This window comes from Pituophis catenifer, unplaced genomic scaffold (genome assembly GCF_029215685.1).
Source record: "Pituophis catenifer annectens isolate HBS135680 unplaced genomic scaffold, rPitCat1.0.hap2 SCAF_9, whole genome shotgun sequence".
Classification (NCBI taxonomy): Eukaryota; Metazoa; Chordata; class Lepidosauria; order Squamata; family Colubridae; genus Pituophis; species Pituophis catenifer.
The window spans coordinates 7,842,111-7,857,215 of NW_027256889.1; the positions used below are offsets into that span (position 1 = coordinate 7,842,111).

Sequence of the window (15,105 nt, forward strand, 5' to 3'; positions counted from 1 at the left end):
GCTTAACGCATTGTAAGCCGCCCTGAGTCTCCGGAGGAGGGCGGCATATAAATTAAAGCAAAAAAAATATATATATTAGTTTGATTTATATGCCACCCTTCTCCGGAGACTCAGGGCGGCTTACAATGCTTTTAAGCAATAGCCTTCACACTTTTGTATATTTATACAAAGTCAGCTTATTGCCCCCACAAACCGGGTCCTCATTTTACCTACCTCGGAAGGATGGAAGGCTGAGTCAACCTTGAGCCTGGTGAGAATTGAACTCGCAGTAATTGCAGGCAGCTGGCAGCTAAATACTACTTTAACAGTAGTTTAGTCCACTGCACCACCAGGCTCCTATATAAGCGTAAAATCATGGGATGGTTTTTTTTTTTTTAAGGAAATCCTGCTGACAACCCTTCTTCCCTCGTCGTCCACCTCCGGTATCATGGATAGACGGAGCTTGCGTGGGTGTGCCTGGCATTTAGAGAGTCCAAAACAAGGAATAATGGATGGAAACTGAACCAGGAGAGATTCAACCTGGAAATAAGGGGAATTTTTCTGACAGTGAGAACAATCAATCAGTGGAACAGAAGTTGCCTTTGGAAGTTGTGGGAGCTTCATCCCTGGAGGCTTTCGAGAAGAGATTGGACTGCCATCTGTCAGAAATGGTGTAGGGGCTCCTGCTTGGGGAGGGGGTTGGACTAGATGACCTACAAGGTCCCTTCCAACTCTGTTCATCTAAATTTTGCGGTGAAGCCGACACAGGTAGTGGCTGCCGCTGAAGAAATGTCCATTAGGAAGATTGACACACGTTTTAGATCTACCCAAAGTCTTACACTCTGCACGTTTCAGTCAATAGATTTGTTTTATTGTTAATGGCTTTTTTAGGGGGTAGGGGAAAGGCATTGTAGCTTATGCTCCTTAAACGTTGCAGAAATGTCAGAAAAAGAAATTTGGGATTCTGAAAATCCTACTTTTCTCTGAGATGAAGGAAAAGAGGGACGATTTGGGCTTCCTTAGCCTCTTGGCATCTCAGATCTAAGCCGGTGTTTCTCAACTTTGGCAGCTTTGAGATGTGTGGACTTCAACTCCCAGAATTCCCTAGCCAGCCATGGGGAATTCTGGGAGTTGAAGTCCACGCCTCTTCAAGTTAAATATGAACCCTGTGGCCAAGCGCCTGATCTTGGGGGATGTTGCGAAAGTCATAACTGTGAAAAATGGTCATGAGTCACTTTGTTCAGTGCCGTGGTAACTTTGAACCATCACTAAAGAAACGGTCATAAGTCGAGGACTACCCATCGTAAGTTACTTGGAACGGTCGCTAAACGAATGCTTGCAAAAGCCAAGACTACCCGTATTCCTTTATTTAATGAAAAACATGGATGGGCTCAAATAAAGAGGCGAGAAATTCTGCGAGATGGCACGTATTTTGGCTCACAAAAACTGTCCTGCTTTACAGATCAGATTAAATAGGATTTGTTGCTCTTTTCTTCTTTTTTGTCGTCATTCTGGATAGCGCAGATCTTTTTCTTTAGCTCTCCAGCTTTTTCCTGAGCTTCCTGGCTAGCTTCTGGATCATCTGTGTCCATCAAAATTTCCAGAATCATGTCCAGGGCTCCAGCATTGTTGACCGACTCCATTTGCTCAATTGTGATCTCGTCCACCCAATCCAGATAATTCTGGAGCAACGCCGTATCAGACAGGAAACTGCTGACGATCTTAAGTTTGGGTTTTCTGCGACCCAATTCAGAGAGGATATGGTGGCCTGCTTGGCTAAATTTGTTCCCTGTAAGGCTGAGAAAGAAATTAATTAATATTAATATATTAATTAATTAATACATATTAATATTGAAATTTCTAGTCCTTCAACATTAAGTCCATCGGAATGTTGATGAAAAGTCTCACAATGAATAGGCACCTCAGCAAACTTACCTCAGGAGCCGGAGAGTTGTATTTCCTGATAGACAATCCAAAATGTTATCGAGGCCTCTGTCCGTAAGATCCGTGAGGTCCAAATGAAGCTCTTCTAGGGTGGTGTTATGGCGAAGGGCGTTCCATAAGAGACTTGCCCCATTGGATCTCAGCCGGTTCCCACAAAGCCTTGGGTAGAGTAGAAAGTTGTATGCAAAGCAACGGTTGTTTAGCCCAGCAAAATCATCTAAATCTCACATTCCCACTCACAACGTTGAGTAAAGTCTCTCCAGCAGGGAATTGCAAATAGCTTTACCAGAATGGATTCAACCTGGCAGATCTTAGGGTTTTCCAAAGAAAACCTCCCGTCCAACAAAAATGAAGAAAGTGTTAAAGCAGGGGTCCTCAACACCCCCCCCCCAGACTGCGGCCTACTATCAGAGCCTTGAGTTGTTTGAAACCGAGCCGTGGAAGTGGAGGATGAGCATGGGCAGACATGTGCATCCCCACTTGCATGAACAGGTGCATATGCTCCATATGTGTGAGCGGCAGGCATGTGAGACTGCTGCTCGCAAAGAACCATTCCCTTTTTCACCCTCTGCGGGCCATAAAGCTGGAAAGTTTGGGGTGAAATCCAGCAGGTTCTGACAGGTTCTGGAGTAGTTCGGGGAACCGGCAAATACCACCTCTGGTTGGTCCCAGAGTGGGGTGGGAATGAAGATTTTGCAGTATCCTTCCCCTGCCACACCCATCAAGCCACACCACACTCACCAAGCCACGCCCACAGAACCGGTAGTAAAAAAAATTGGATTTCACCACTGTTGCTGGGGGTTCGCAGGGGTTCGGGAGAACCTCTAGCTAAGATTCTGTACAGTTTGGAGAACCCCCAAATCCCTGGCTGGCCCTGCCCACTGCACTCTGCTCCTCCCAGGAGTCCCCAAGCAGCCCATTTTGGATGCAGGTAACTGCAGGGCACATGCAGAGGCTCAGAAAGGGGGAAAAACGGGCCTATTGGAAGTTCAGGAAGTCCAGAAACAGGCCCGTTTCCAGCCTCCAGAGGGCCTCCGGAGCCTGGGGAGGCCATTATCACCCTCCCAGAGGCTCGAGGAAAGCCTCCGGAGCTCGAGGAGGGCAAAAATGCCCCCCATGGTGCAGGAGGCCAACTAGGCCACACCCACCATGGCCACACCCACACAGCAACCGAGCAGAGAACCCCTTGCTAAAGGTTTTGAAGCCCACCCCTGTCTAAAACCCACTATAAAATTCCCAAACCAGCACTTCACCTCCCCGATGTGACCTCCCCATCACAGGACCCGCTGACCATCCGAAGCCCTTATAAGAACCCCGACATCCCCTAAATTCCCTTGAAGATGTTACCTAGTAGCCTGGTGACGAAACGTTCGGAAACCAATCCACAAGCTTGGAGAACCAACCTCCACCCTCATTCCGTACTGTAGCTAGCTTAATCACACAAAGAGAGTAGCCCTCAAGCTACATTTTCCCCACCTTGGCGGCTCAATTCCCAGAGTTCCCAACATGCCAACGTGCCAATTTTAAAGGAAGCATTTGATGAGCCTCTCTACTTACACCAGTCTTTCCAGACAGCACCGGGGGGACCTTAGAATCGTTGCTTTGATTTCTGCGGCTTCCCAGTCTAGAGAATTGTATTGCAATCTGAAATACAATGGACTTAATTTAGCTACAGCATGAAGCCATTCTCTGAATGTTGCACAACCCACAGAGATCAACAGCTTATCAAACAGGTTAAATATCAAGGTTAATGCTAACCATTTCTGGCATGCTTGTGCAGTTACAGCCACTGCCTTTAGCTACCCTGGTAGCTTAAAGGTCACATTTCTCTGTAAGATAAGTGTGATCTGGATTTAAAGGCCCAGAAAAGGGAACCTCTGTGATATTTAAAAATGCATCACCATCACACACAACTCCTTGCTCTACCCAGTCCAGATGTGCTGGAGGTCCAGTTCCTTGGTTTCCATAATATAATCTGACCAGGGTTGAAATGCTACCGGTTCTGGCCAGTTCGCCCGAACCGGTAATAAAAAAAAATGCTTTAAAAAAGTTTTTAAAAAGTTCCGATGATCACACGGCACAGCTGATTGGCACAGCTGATCATTGGAATCTTTTTTTTTTTTTTTTTACTTTTTTAAGCATTTTTTTTTACTACAGGTTCAGGCAAATAGGTAGTAAAAAATGCTTTTAAAAAAGTTTTTAAAAAAGGTTCTGGCGATCATGGGCACAGCTGATTGTCAGAGCTTTTTTAAAACTTTTTTTTTAGTTAAAAATGCTTTAAAAAAAGTAAAAAAGAAGTTGGCCATGCCCACCCAGTCACATGACCATCCCCCAAGCCATGCCCACCAAGCCACACCCACAGAACCGGTAGGGAAAATTTTTGTATCACACCACTGAACCTGACCCATTTGGAAGACCCTAGATTGAGGAGGATGTATAAATAGGCATCACTCAGTTGCAATGGGAAGAGTTTCTTTGACAAGGGCAAGAAGGGCCTGGTGGCTCAGCAGACTAATAGCATTGTGATTAACACCAGCTGTCTGCAATTACTGTAAGTTCGAATCTCTCCAAGGCTCAAGGTTGACTCAGCCTTCCATCCTTTTTAAGGTAGGTGAAATGAGGACCCAGTTTGTGGGGGCAATAAGCTGACTTTGTATAAATATACAAAAGTATGAAGGCTATTGCTTAACGCATTGTAAGCCGCCCTGAGTCTCCGGAGAAGGGCGGCATATAAATCAAATTAAAAAAAGAAAGAAAAAAAATAAAAGAAACAAGCTTTAAATCAGGGATGTCCAACCTTGACAACTTTAAGACTTGTGGACTTCAACTCCCAGAATCCTCCAACCCACATGACCTGGCTGGGGAATTCTGGGAGTTGAAATCCACAAATCTTAAAGTTGCCAAAGTTGGACACACCTGCTTTAAACAAAGGAAATGAGAGGATTTAAACAAAAGAGGGGATTTTTTTTTTTTTTTAAAAAAAGGAAGACCAGAAATGAAACTTGGGTGGAAACTCAGAACCAAGCTGAGAAAATGAAAACGAGGGGGCACAGGAAACATGGCAGCAGTGAACAATTTGGTCATGGTGGCAGAAATCTAGGAGACACAAAAGTGATAGGCCAGAGTAGTATTTCTCACCCTTGGCAACTTTAAGACGTGCGAACTTCAACTCCCAGAATTCCCATTAAAATGGAAGGCGGTAAGAGTGTAAGAGAACAGTAACGGCGCCTCCCATTTTAAGTATTTGATTTCCATAATGCGGTTTGGATAAGATGATTAAGAATAAGAAAACTGTAGGGACGGGTTGACCTCTTGATTTGAATTTCCCAGGAAAGGATTGAAGCCCCACTAGGGTGGAAGTATAGCATTGGGTGCCAATGGAGTTCAATCAAAAACTGTGGATAGGAGCTGGGAAGAATCCAATAGTATAACCCGAATTCTGAATAACTTAACGAAGGGGGCTACGAATAGTCCTTCCTTCTCTGAAAAGGTCATGCTAGCAACTATGCTTTTATGAACAGGAGAGGTTCTAGCGTTAGCTTTAAAGGTTTAACCACCACATCCATAAAACTATGATTTCCCCTATTTAAAGTCATTTAAAAGCAATGCATCTCTACAATGTGGAGTAGATCTGCCTTCAATTCTGCCTTTCTTGCGGAGCTGAGAATAGGATATTGATTCCTTTCCAATCTCATCATCCCTGCCTATTTAGGTCAAAGGCAACCAACTGCCAAACCGATACTCACTGCAAAGTTTTGCAGCGATGGAGATGGTCCTGCAGCTGTTTCAGTCCTCCAGTGCCCATATTGCTGTAGCTTAAGTTGAGATTCTGGAGTACCCGAGTGTTTGAGCAACTCAGGACATAGGCCAAAGCCGTGCAATCCGCTCGGTTCAGTGTCACCTTGAACAGATCCACCTCGCCCATCTTGGAAATGACCTTCTGCGTCACTTCGTCCTGGTGCAGTTCCGCTAAGCAATGTATCAAGGACAGCAACTTCTGACCTGATTCACACAAAGCCTTTTTCCCAAACCAGTCTGCCAAAAGTACAGCTGGGTCTCCTTCCCAACTGTTCCCAAGCAGTCCTTCCAACTTGCCTTCCAATCTAGAGGTCAACAACCCCATGAAAAACCTGGAAAACATTTGCAGTTTGTCCCACTGTGGGTGTCTATACAGAGATTGCTGGGTATAATTGTAAAATCCACTAGCAGATCCCTCTGTTGGGTTTGGAAAGCTACTGGTGTCTCGATCTCCTGGAGTTTTTCCATTCCACCAGAGATCCAGGCAATAAGTTAATTCCCCAGCGTTGAAGTCCAAGTTAACCACGGAGTATAATGCAGCCAAAAACTCCTGTACGGTCAAGTGGAAAAAACTGTAGATTTCATCGGTCTCCTTGAAGAAAATCTGATTCAGATAAACAGGTGGCAGGTTCTGTAGATCAAAACCGAACTCGTGTAGTTCATCTGCATAGAACACGGTCTGTCCCCTTAGCAGACCAACATAGGCTAGCTGACCAAGCTGCAGCAGCAAATTTTTCTCCCACCTCAAATCCCATTTCATTGCTTCGTCTTGTCCAGAAGGAGGCTGGTGTAACTTCAGGATGGGGCACACATAAAGCAGATAGAGCTCAGTGATGGTGTTGGGTAGGGAGACTCGGTTCACCCCTTCATCTGGGAAGCATTGGTCCAGAGCTGTACAGAGAATGAAGCAGTAGAGAGGAAGGAAGGTGAAGTTGGCTAAGCCATGGTGAACTGAGAGGTAACTCATCACTTCCGTGCCATGTCTGGAGCTCTGGAAGAACTGGGAGACATAGTCCTTCACCTGCGCTTCTTGTAAACCAAGGACAAGAACATGACGGTTAAAAAGTTCCGGTGGAAGAGGAACAGAAGACCTGGACGTGACCAAAATGGTGGACTCAGGAAGCAAGGTCCCGTAGAGGAGACCGCACACCAGATCTTTCACGTGGCCTGACTCTTCCGGCCAGAGGCAGGGATGTTTGCTGTCCAGTGGATGCCTGAACTCATCCAGTCCATCCAAAATCAGGAGGAGCTCCCTCGGTCGCTCCAGCAGTGCAAAAAGAACACTGTTCAGATGCGCGAACTTATGGCGAATCAAGTCTTCTAAACTCTGGTTTGTGGTGATGAGGCTGAGCTCCTGGAAGGAAAAATCCAGGACACAAAGAAAGCCTTGGAAGGCTCTGCCTAGCGCCCAATAATGGAGGATCTTCTGGACAAGGACAGTCTTGCCGATACCGGCAGGGCCGCTCAGCATCACCCGGTGAGGCAGGGAGCTCTCCTGGGGGAAAGGAGAGAAAAGATGACACAGGTCCAGATGGGAAGAGGCATGGTAGGAACGAAGCCAAGTCTGATGAGAAGCCAGCTGCAAGTAATCATGACTGGTGGGGTTGGAATAGGACAACCTGTTGAGTAGCAGGAGGTCAGGGTAGTAGACTTCTGGACATTTGCATGGCTCGGTATCTTCGATATCAGTGCGCAGCTTCTCAGTTTGGGTCAGTAACAAGCGACGGTGGTTTTGCAGGGCAGCTGGGAAAGCAAAAGCAGAGGTACATTTGTGGAACGATTCTGGTTTGAAATCTACAGCGCTGAATGTTATGGATCAGGGGTCTCCAACCTTGGCAACTTTAAGACTTGTGAACTTCAACTCCCAGAAGTTGAAGCAAAGCTGGCTGAGGAACTCTGGGAGTTGAAGTCCACAAGTCTTAAAGTTGCCAAGGTTGGACACACCTGTTCCAGATGATGGCTGAGATACACATAAGATGAGCCTCAACTCTACCTTCAAGTGGCACATTCAAGTGGCATACCTTCAAGTGGATTATCTTTCTCCACAAAACCTCTCTTTGCCCTTCAGCTACAGTAGTGGCCAAAATTGTGGAAACCTTTTGGGAAAAGTGTATTTTCTAAAACTAGCTAATAACACCACTTTTTTTGGGGGGGGGGAGTAGTACCATAAAATTACGTATCAATGGAAAGATAATTTAATCAAGAATGTAATGCAATAACTTTCATGAAGGATTTGCTATTAGACTAGCAGTTACAGTATAAAGAAGGAATGTGAAACACGTAGAAAAAATGAGATATACAAAAATTATCACCAGAGGAAAAACCAGATATACAAAATCATCACCATGTCAGTTAATACTTTGTTGGGTTACCTTTAGCATGAATGACGGCCTTACAATGTCTTCCCATGGAGTGAACCAATTATTTTAGTTCTGCAGCTGTTATAATGTGAAACCAAGATTGAATGATGGCTTCTATTAACTGGGTTTTATTGCTGGGTCACTTCTGACTAACAAGTTTCTTTAGTTGGCTCCATAGATTTTCAATTGGGTGAAGGTCTGGGCTATTCCCAGGCCATTCCAGCAGTGGAATAGGATTATCTTGAAACTCCAAAAAAAAAAGTTGTGTTATTAGCTGGGTGATCTTATCCAAAGATGGACAACTGACCTCACCTCCTCCTTCTCTTCCAGCTTGGATTGCTGGATTTTATTCTGGATCTTAAATTAAGAGGGAACTGAATTAGCATCCTTTCTGAGTCTTAACAGCATGTTCTCACCAACAAACAGTTTGGGCAGTCAAGAAGGCAGCTGGCAGGGAAATACAGAGGAGGATACAGAATACCTGTGCCTGCCACTGAAAACTAGGAGCTTTCCACTCAATCTGAGCTTGCTGGGCCTCAAAGGAAAAGAAAGAATTGGGCAACTGGTCTGCAAGAATCTCACACCAAACTTGCTGATAACATCATCTCTGGGTTTTTTTTTACTATCTTTTTGATATATTTACCTTTGAGTTGCCGGTCCAAGCCCTTCCGGAAAGTTGAGCTGTTGTTCTTTTGCATATCTGTTGGGACAAGAGAAAATCATGTTGGAATTGGCCTCTCCTCTTCCATTGATATCCAAGGAGTGATAGTTTATTTATTTATTTATTTATTTATTTATTTATTTATTTATTTATTTATTTATTTGTTTGTTTATTTGTTTGTTTGTTTATTTATTGGTTCGATTTATATGCCGCCCTTCTCCGGAGACTCGGGGCGGCTTACAATGCGTTAAGCAATAGCCTTCATACTTTTGTATATACCTGCTTAGTAGGGCTTTCGGCCCCCACAAGCGATGTTCTTTTTTATACAAAGTCAGCTTATTGCCCCCACAATCCGGGTCCTCATTTTACCTACCTTGAAAGGATGGAAGGCTGAGTCAACCTTGAGCCTGGTGAGATTTGAACTTGCAGTAATTGCAGGCAGCTGGTGTTACTTAACAGTGCTTTAGTCTGCTGCGCCACCAAGGCTCTTTTCCTCTGCTGGGCCACCCTTTCCACCTGCAGAATGGACAGTGCCAAGACCTGACCTTGTTGGATAATTAGTAAAGCCTCAAGAGTCTCACAAAGCTCATCAGGTCATCTTCTTCAGCTTCCTTTTTATAATTTTCACCTTGTCCTGGACAGTTGCATTTAGCTACCATGTGAAATTTCTACAATGCTTCTGGTGGCTCTTAGCTGATCTTAGTTGGTCAAACTTTTAACACTTCTTGTTCCTTTAGGTCCATGATGGCGTCCATGATGGCATACTACTACATAGCTTAATGCAGTATTTCTCTTTAGCAGCTTAAAGATGTGTGAATTTCAACTCTTAGAATTCTGGGAGGGGAAGCCCACATGTCTTCAAATTGCTGAGGTTGAGAAACACTAGCTTATCGCAACGTGGGAACTCAGGTATCAATTGAATGTCCTAAAGCATTGGCCCACATTCTATCCATTTAAAGAAATTGGGTCAATTAGCCTCCATTTTAATTGTAAGCAGTTTGAAAATGGCTATCTCAGCAAGAATAAATATGATACACAAATCTAAACTTTTCATAGGGTCGTTTGGGAACATAACTTGCCTGCAGATATCCGTGGCAATTTATATTTTCTGGTTTGCCAAAACATCAGCGAATTCCTTCTGGATGTTTTAAGGGGAGGATCTAGAAAGAAGAGAGAATTTAGAAGCTTCATAAAGTCTAACTCTTGACTTTAAAATCATTCCTCTTGTTGGGTTCATTTTCTTCTCCCATTAACTGCAGGATGAACATACACCAGTAACCATTTTTTTGCCTTGTGGCATATACATTTTTTAAACACAGCTGAAGTATCTTCAAGGCATGTTTAGCTGTCCAGGTAATTTAATGTTTTACCTCAGTGGTGGGTTTCAAAATTTTTTACTCCCGGTTCTGAGGGTGTGGCTTGGTAGGCGTGGCAGGGGAAGGATACTGTAAAATCTCCATTCCCACCCCACTCTGGGGAAGGATACTGCAAAATCCCCATTTCCTCTCAATCAGCTGGGACTCGAGAGGCAGAGAATAGATGGGGACAGGGCCAGTCAGAATTTTTACTACCGGTTCTCTGAACTACTCAAAATTTCCACTACCGGTTCTCCAGAACTGGTCAGAACCTGCTCTGTTTTACCTCTTTTCTCAACCTCATTTCTGGTATGGAGATGTCAGCCTTTCAAGGTAGACTAGACCAGGAAACCAAACCAAACACATAGAACAATACTAATTTTATTATAAAGTGATAGTAACAGAATCTTTGAGAGGTGGTTTGGGAGATGAACAGTGACTGACTTGCCTATCCCAAGACAAAGAGCCCTTGAATAACAAGTATGTAGTTAGACCTTATGCAGGGGTGGGTTTCAAAAATTTTAGCAAGGGGTTCTCTGCCCAGTTGCTGGGTGGGCATGGCCATGGTGGGCGTGGTCTAGTTGGCCTCCTGCACCATGGCAGGGAGGGCGTTTTTGCCCTCCCCGGACTCCGGAGGCTTTTCTTGAGCCTCCGGGAGGGCAAAAACGGCCTCCTCAGGCTCCTGAGGCCCTCTGGAGGCTGGAAATGGGCCTGTTTCTAGCCTTCCTGAACTTCTGGTAGGCCTGTTTTAAACCTCCCCGAGCTTCCGTGCACACCCTGCACTTCCCTGCATCCAAAACGGGCATTGTGGGGACTCCTGGGAGGGGCGGGGGGCAGGGCGGGGCCTGCTAGGAGTGGGATTTGGGGGTTCTCTGAACTGCACAGAATCTTAGCTAGAGGTTCTCCTGAACCCCTGCGAACCCCCACCAGCCCACCCCTGGCCTTATATCCCATTTAGCAGATACCAATTGAGCCATATGTATACCTGGTGGAATTATAAAAAGTTCTGTTTTGCTCCGCATGAAGACCGTCTCTTGCAGCCAGCGCTGAAGTTCAGGGTTGTAGATCTCTTGCAGTTCCTTCAGCTTCTCCAGAAATATTTGGCTTGCTGCTGGCTCATAGCAGACCCTCTCCAGAATGGACATGACCTGGTTCTTCTTGGGTCTGACCTCCAGCAAGGAGAAATATTCTGACCGAGTGATGAGGGCAGAGCCATGAAGCCAGTGAAGTAGAGGAGCTGGACATGGTTCGAGCCAATGCACGAGCTGATCCCAATAGCCCTGGATTAGATGCGAACAACGTGCAAAATCAGCCATCTGCAGAACTAGAAACGGGAGGAAAGGATGCCAGAGTTTCTGTAGAAATCAATAAAGGAGAATATTTGTAGCTCAGGGTTAAAACGAATGGTCTGCCAGGCCTGGGAGCCACCTTTTGCATTGGGCCTTCAGGCCTGCCACATTTACTACTGCGGGAAACTGGGAGGGGGGGATTGTATGGAGCCAGGGTGATATACAGTCATAATAACATTCCTTTCTCATAGAGTCAAGGACATTCAGCCCTGCACCTGGAGTGGCGTGACTAGGAGGCATCTCCAGTTGGGACAGTGCATTGATTGGACCATGTGGTGGACATGTGGGTACAGGGGAAGGGACTTGGACTTTCTTTTGGGTAGGGAAAACCTGGAAGCTTTCAGACTCGGGTTTTCCCAGATGTGCCAATATGACATCTCTAATAAAATGGAACTTTGAGGAATTTCAAGCCTCGGAGTCTTCTTTCATTGGGGGTGTTACCTGGAACCCTGACATGGTCCTTGGTGCTTTCTGAGTTTTTTTGATACTACATACTATGCAAAAGTATGTTGTATCAACAAGCCAAAACAAAGAGATGATCAACAAATCAAAAAGGGAATAAAAAGACCAAAACATCCACTAGCAATCAGCACCCATACGAGCATAGGTTAACTCCAAGATTAATGTCAGACCAACAATCAAATAAACAATACCCCAATCAAGGAATTGCAAAACAAGCCAAGCGTAAACTGCCTGAATAAATAACTTCTGAGACCACCCCCACCAACACTGACAGGACAAGTCACTACGATATAAACTTGACAGCAAACTCCACTCCTTATGAACCGTGGTGACACAGTGGTTAGACTGCAGTACTGCAGGCTACTTCTGCTGATCACCAGCTGCCAGCAGTTTGGCAGTTCGAATCTCACCAGTCTCAAGGTTGACTCAGCCTTCCATCCTTCTGAGGTTGGTAAAATGTGGACCCAGATTTTGGAGGGCAATAGGCTGACTTTGTAAACTGCTTAGAGAGGGCTGTAAAGGACTGTGAAGCGGTATATAAGTGCTAAGTGCTATTGCTATTGCTATTGCTATTGCTTACTAGCACTGAGGATGTTACCTAATTTGGGTAATGAAACATCTGCAAGAAATCAACCAAGCTCACAGAGCACCAAGGGCCCTTCTGTAGGAAGGAATGAAGTAATTCCTTGGCTTCGTACATGGAAGAGATTCCACTTGCTTTGGTCCACGCTTTGAAATGATCATGTGGCCGTATAATTTTCATTTGGGATATTAGATACTATCTAGATTCCCCAAAAGGGGACAAGGTGTCGAATAGAAAGGTTGGCACTTCAGCGGTTCAAATCCCTACTGCCGCGTAACGGAGTGTTGCTCCTGTTACTTGTCCCAGCTTCTGCCAACCTAGCAGTTCGAAAGCACGTAAAAAATTCAAGTAGAAAAATAGGGACCATCTTTGGTGGGAAGGTAACAACATTCCGTGCACCTTCGGCGTTGAGTCATGCCGGCCAAATGACCAAGGAGACGTCTTCGGGCAGCACTGGCTCTTCAGCTTTGAAATGGAGATGAGCACTGCCCCCTAGAGTCAGGAACGACTAGTACATATGTGCGAGGGGAACCGTTACTTTTACCTTTACCTAGATTCCCCAAAATTGTTCTGAAATCAGGATTTTCCACATCACAATTTAACTGGTTGGTTGATAGAGAAAACGGAAGAAAACGTCACATAGAGAATGCAGGAAGGACAACATGGAGATGGTCACAGGTCAGTTTCTTGGCTTCTCAGCTTCTTCAGTGCTGTGCAGCTTTTCACCTTTCTCACTAGGTGAGAAAGAACCATATACTCCCATGCAGGTTTAAAGGCTTTTGAGGATTTGGCTTACTGCCCAACTTTTATTGGTTTTATTCCTAATTGAACGGCTCACCCTCCCTTCTCAATGAGAAGAGGAAGTGACCCTGAACAAAAATGGACCTTGTGATCCTGACCTTTCTCCAAGGAAACCAAAGGGAGGAGCTGATAACAGAAGCTAAAAAGGTTAAGCTTGCATTCCAGCATTTCAGAGCAATAATAAACTGTAGCTGCCTCCAGTAGTGTGGTTAAAGGGTTCGAGTGAGAAATATCTTTCTCTACTCCAGGCAATGCCATCTTTAGTCCTGTTCTAAGTTAAGGACAGGGACCCAGCCAGAAGGCTATGTTGAGTTGGGTTGAGAGGGGCCAGCTATGAGACTGTGTGTGTGCACAGCACGACATTTTACAAATCAGTTTCAAAGAATCAGGCTGTGTGTGTTCTTAGAAAAGGATTTGGAAGGAGCTGTTTCCCAAACATGACAAACCCTCTGAAATGAACTCAAAAGATGCCTTTATTAGGAGTGCCGGCCATGCCGGCAAAAAGTTTCTTTCAACACAGACTAACAAGTCTGCCTGTCCGGAAGATGGATAGTTGTCTATTCATCTCCGCCCCCCTGTCTTTTTTAAAAAAAATTGATTTATATGCCGCCCTTCTCCAGAGATTCAGGGTGGCTTACAATGCGTTAAGATTTCATACTTTTGTATATTTTTATACGAAGTCAGTTTATTGCCCCCACAATCTGGGTCCTCATTTTACCTACCTTAGAAAGGATGGAAGGCTGAGTCAACCTTGAGACCTGGTGAGATTTGAACTTGCAGTAATTGCAGGCAGCTGATGTTAATAACAGTGCTTTAGTCTGCTGCGCTACCAGGGCTCTTTTATCCCCAGAGCTAGGGTGGGGCCTTGCTAGCCGAAGTGGGTCTTCCTTCCCAAGGATCGGCCCATGGATTTCCACTGCTCTCCTCTCCTCTGCCTTCTGCACAGCCGTGCGTCAGGCACTGGACCCAGCTATTCCTCCTCTTCCTCATCAGTCACCTCCAGACCTGGGAGCTGTTGACTCTCCATCTGAAGGCTGATGGACAGCCCAGGCTCTCTGTCTGTGTGTCAGCCCCATTCCCTCTTCCCCAGTGGAACTCTCAGGTTGCCTTGCTGCTGATCCTGACTCCCACACCTCCTCCTACTGATTCAGCTGCTGGAGAGGCTGGTGGCTGACTGGCCACAACAGGAGCATTTAGGAGCTGGGGTATAGGCAGCGTCTGTCTTCTGACTGGTTCCTGTTTAAAGGTACATGATGATGGAATTCTGCAATATTTTGCCACGTTCTGATCTCCCTGACCTAATTGCCTAATAACCATTTAAATATGAGCCAGCCTTGTGCAGCAGCTGCCAAAAAAGCCAACACAGTTCTAGGCTGCGTTAACAGAGGGATAGAATCAAGATCACGTGAAGTGTTAATACCACTTTATAAGGCCTTGGTAAGGCCACACTTGGAATACTGCATCCAGCTTTGGTTGCCATGATGTAAAAAAGATGTGGAGACTTTAGAAAGAGTGCAGAGAAGAGCAACAAAGATGATTAGGGGACTGGAGGCTAAATCATATGAAGAACGGTTGCAGGAACTGGGTATCTCTAGTTTAATGAAAAGAAGGACTAGGGAAATATGATAGCAGTGTTCCAATATCTCAGGGGCTGCCACAAAGAAGAGGGAGTCAAGTTATTCTCCAAAGCACCTGAGGGCTGGACAAGAAGCAATGGGTGGAAACTAATCAAGGAGAGAAGCAACCTAGAACTAAGGAGAAATTTCCTGACACTAAGAACAATTAATCAGTGGAACAACTTGCTTCCAGAAGC

The 15,105-nt window shown here is 45.2% G+C and overlaps 1 protein-coding gene across 1 annotated transcript; it reads right to left on the bottom strand.

Moving 5' to 3' along the window:
* Nucleotides 1-1,409: 1,409 nt before the first annotated feature.
* Nucleotides 1,410-11,413, bottom strand: LOC139321343 (NACHT, LRR and PYD domains-containing protein 12-like). Its single transcript, XM_070950013.1, has 6 exons — nucleotides 11,083-11,413; nucleotides 8,725-8,781; nucleotides 5,670-7,464; nucleotides 3,481-3,567; nucleotides 1,915-2,082; nucleotides 1,410-1,776 (listed from the first exon to the last, which is right to left on the bottom strand). Exons 1-6 carry the CDS (start codon nucleotides 11,411-11,413, stop codon nucleotides 1,443-1,445), a joined length of 2,772 nt encoding a protein of 923 aa, XP_070806114.1. The 3' UTR covers nucleotides 1,410-1,442.
* Nucleotides 11,414-15,105: the final 3,692 nt, after the last annotated feature.

Excerpts from the sequence above, each read along its gene's own strand:
- LOC139321343 (XM_070950013.1), bottom strand. The coding sequence starts at position 11,413 with ATGGCTGATTTTGCACGTTGTTCGCATCTAATCCAGGGCTATTGGGAT. Across the intron at positions 2,083-3,480 it reads TGCTGTCTGGAAAGACTGGT|GCTTTGTGGGAACCGGCTGA; the intron begins GTAAGTAGAGAG and ends ACTCTACCCAAG. Across the intron at positions 1,777-1,914 it reads ACAACTCTCCGGCTCCTGAG|CCTTACAGGGAACAAATTTA; the intron begins GTAAGTTTGCTG and ends TTTCTTTCTCAG.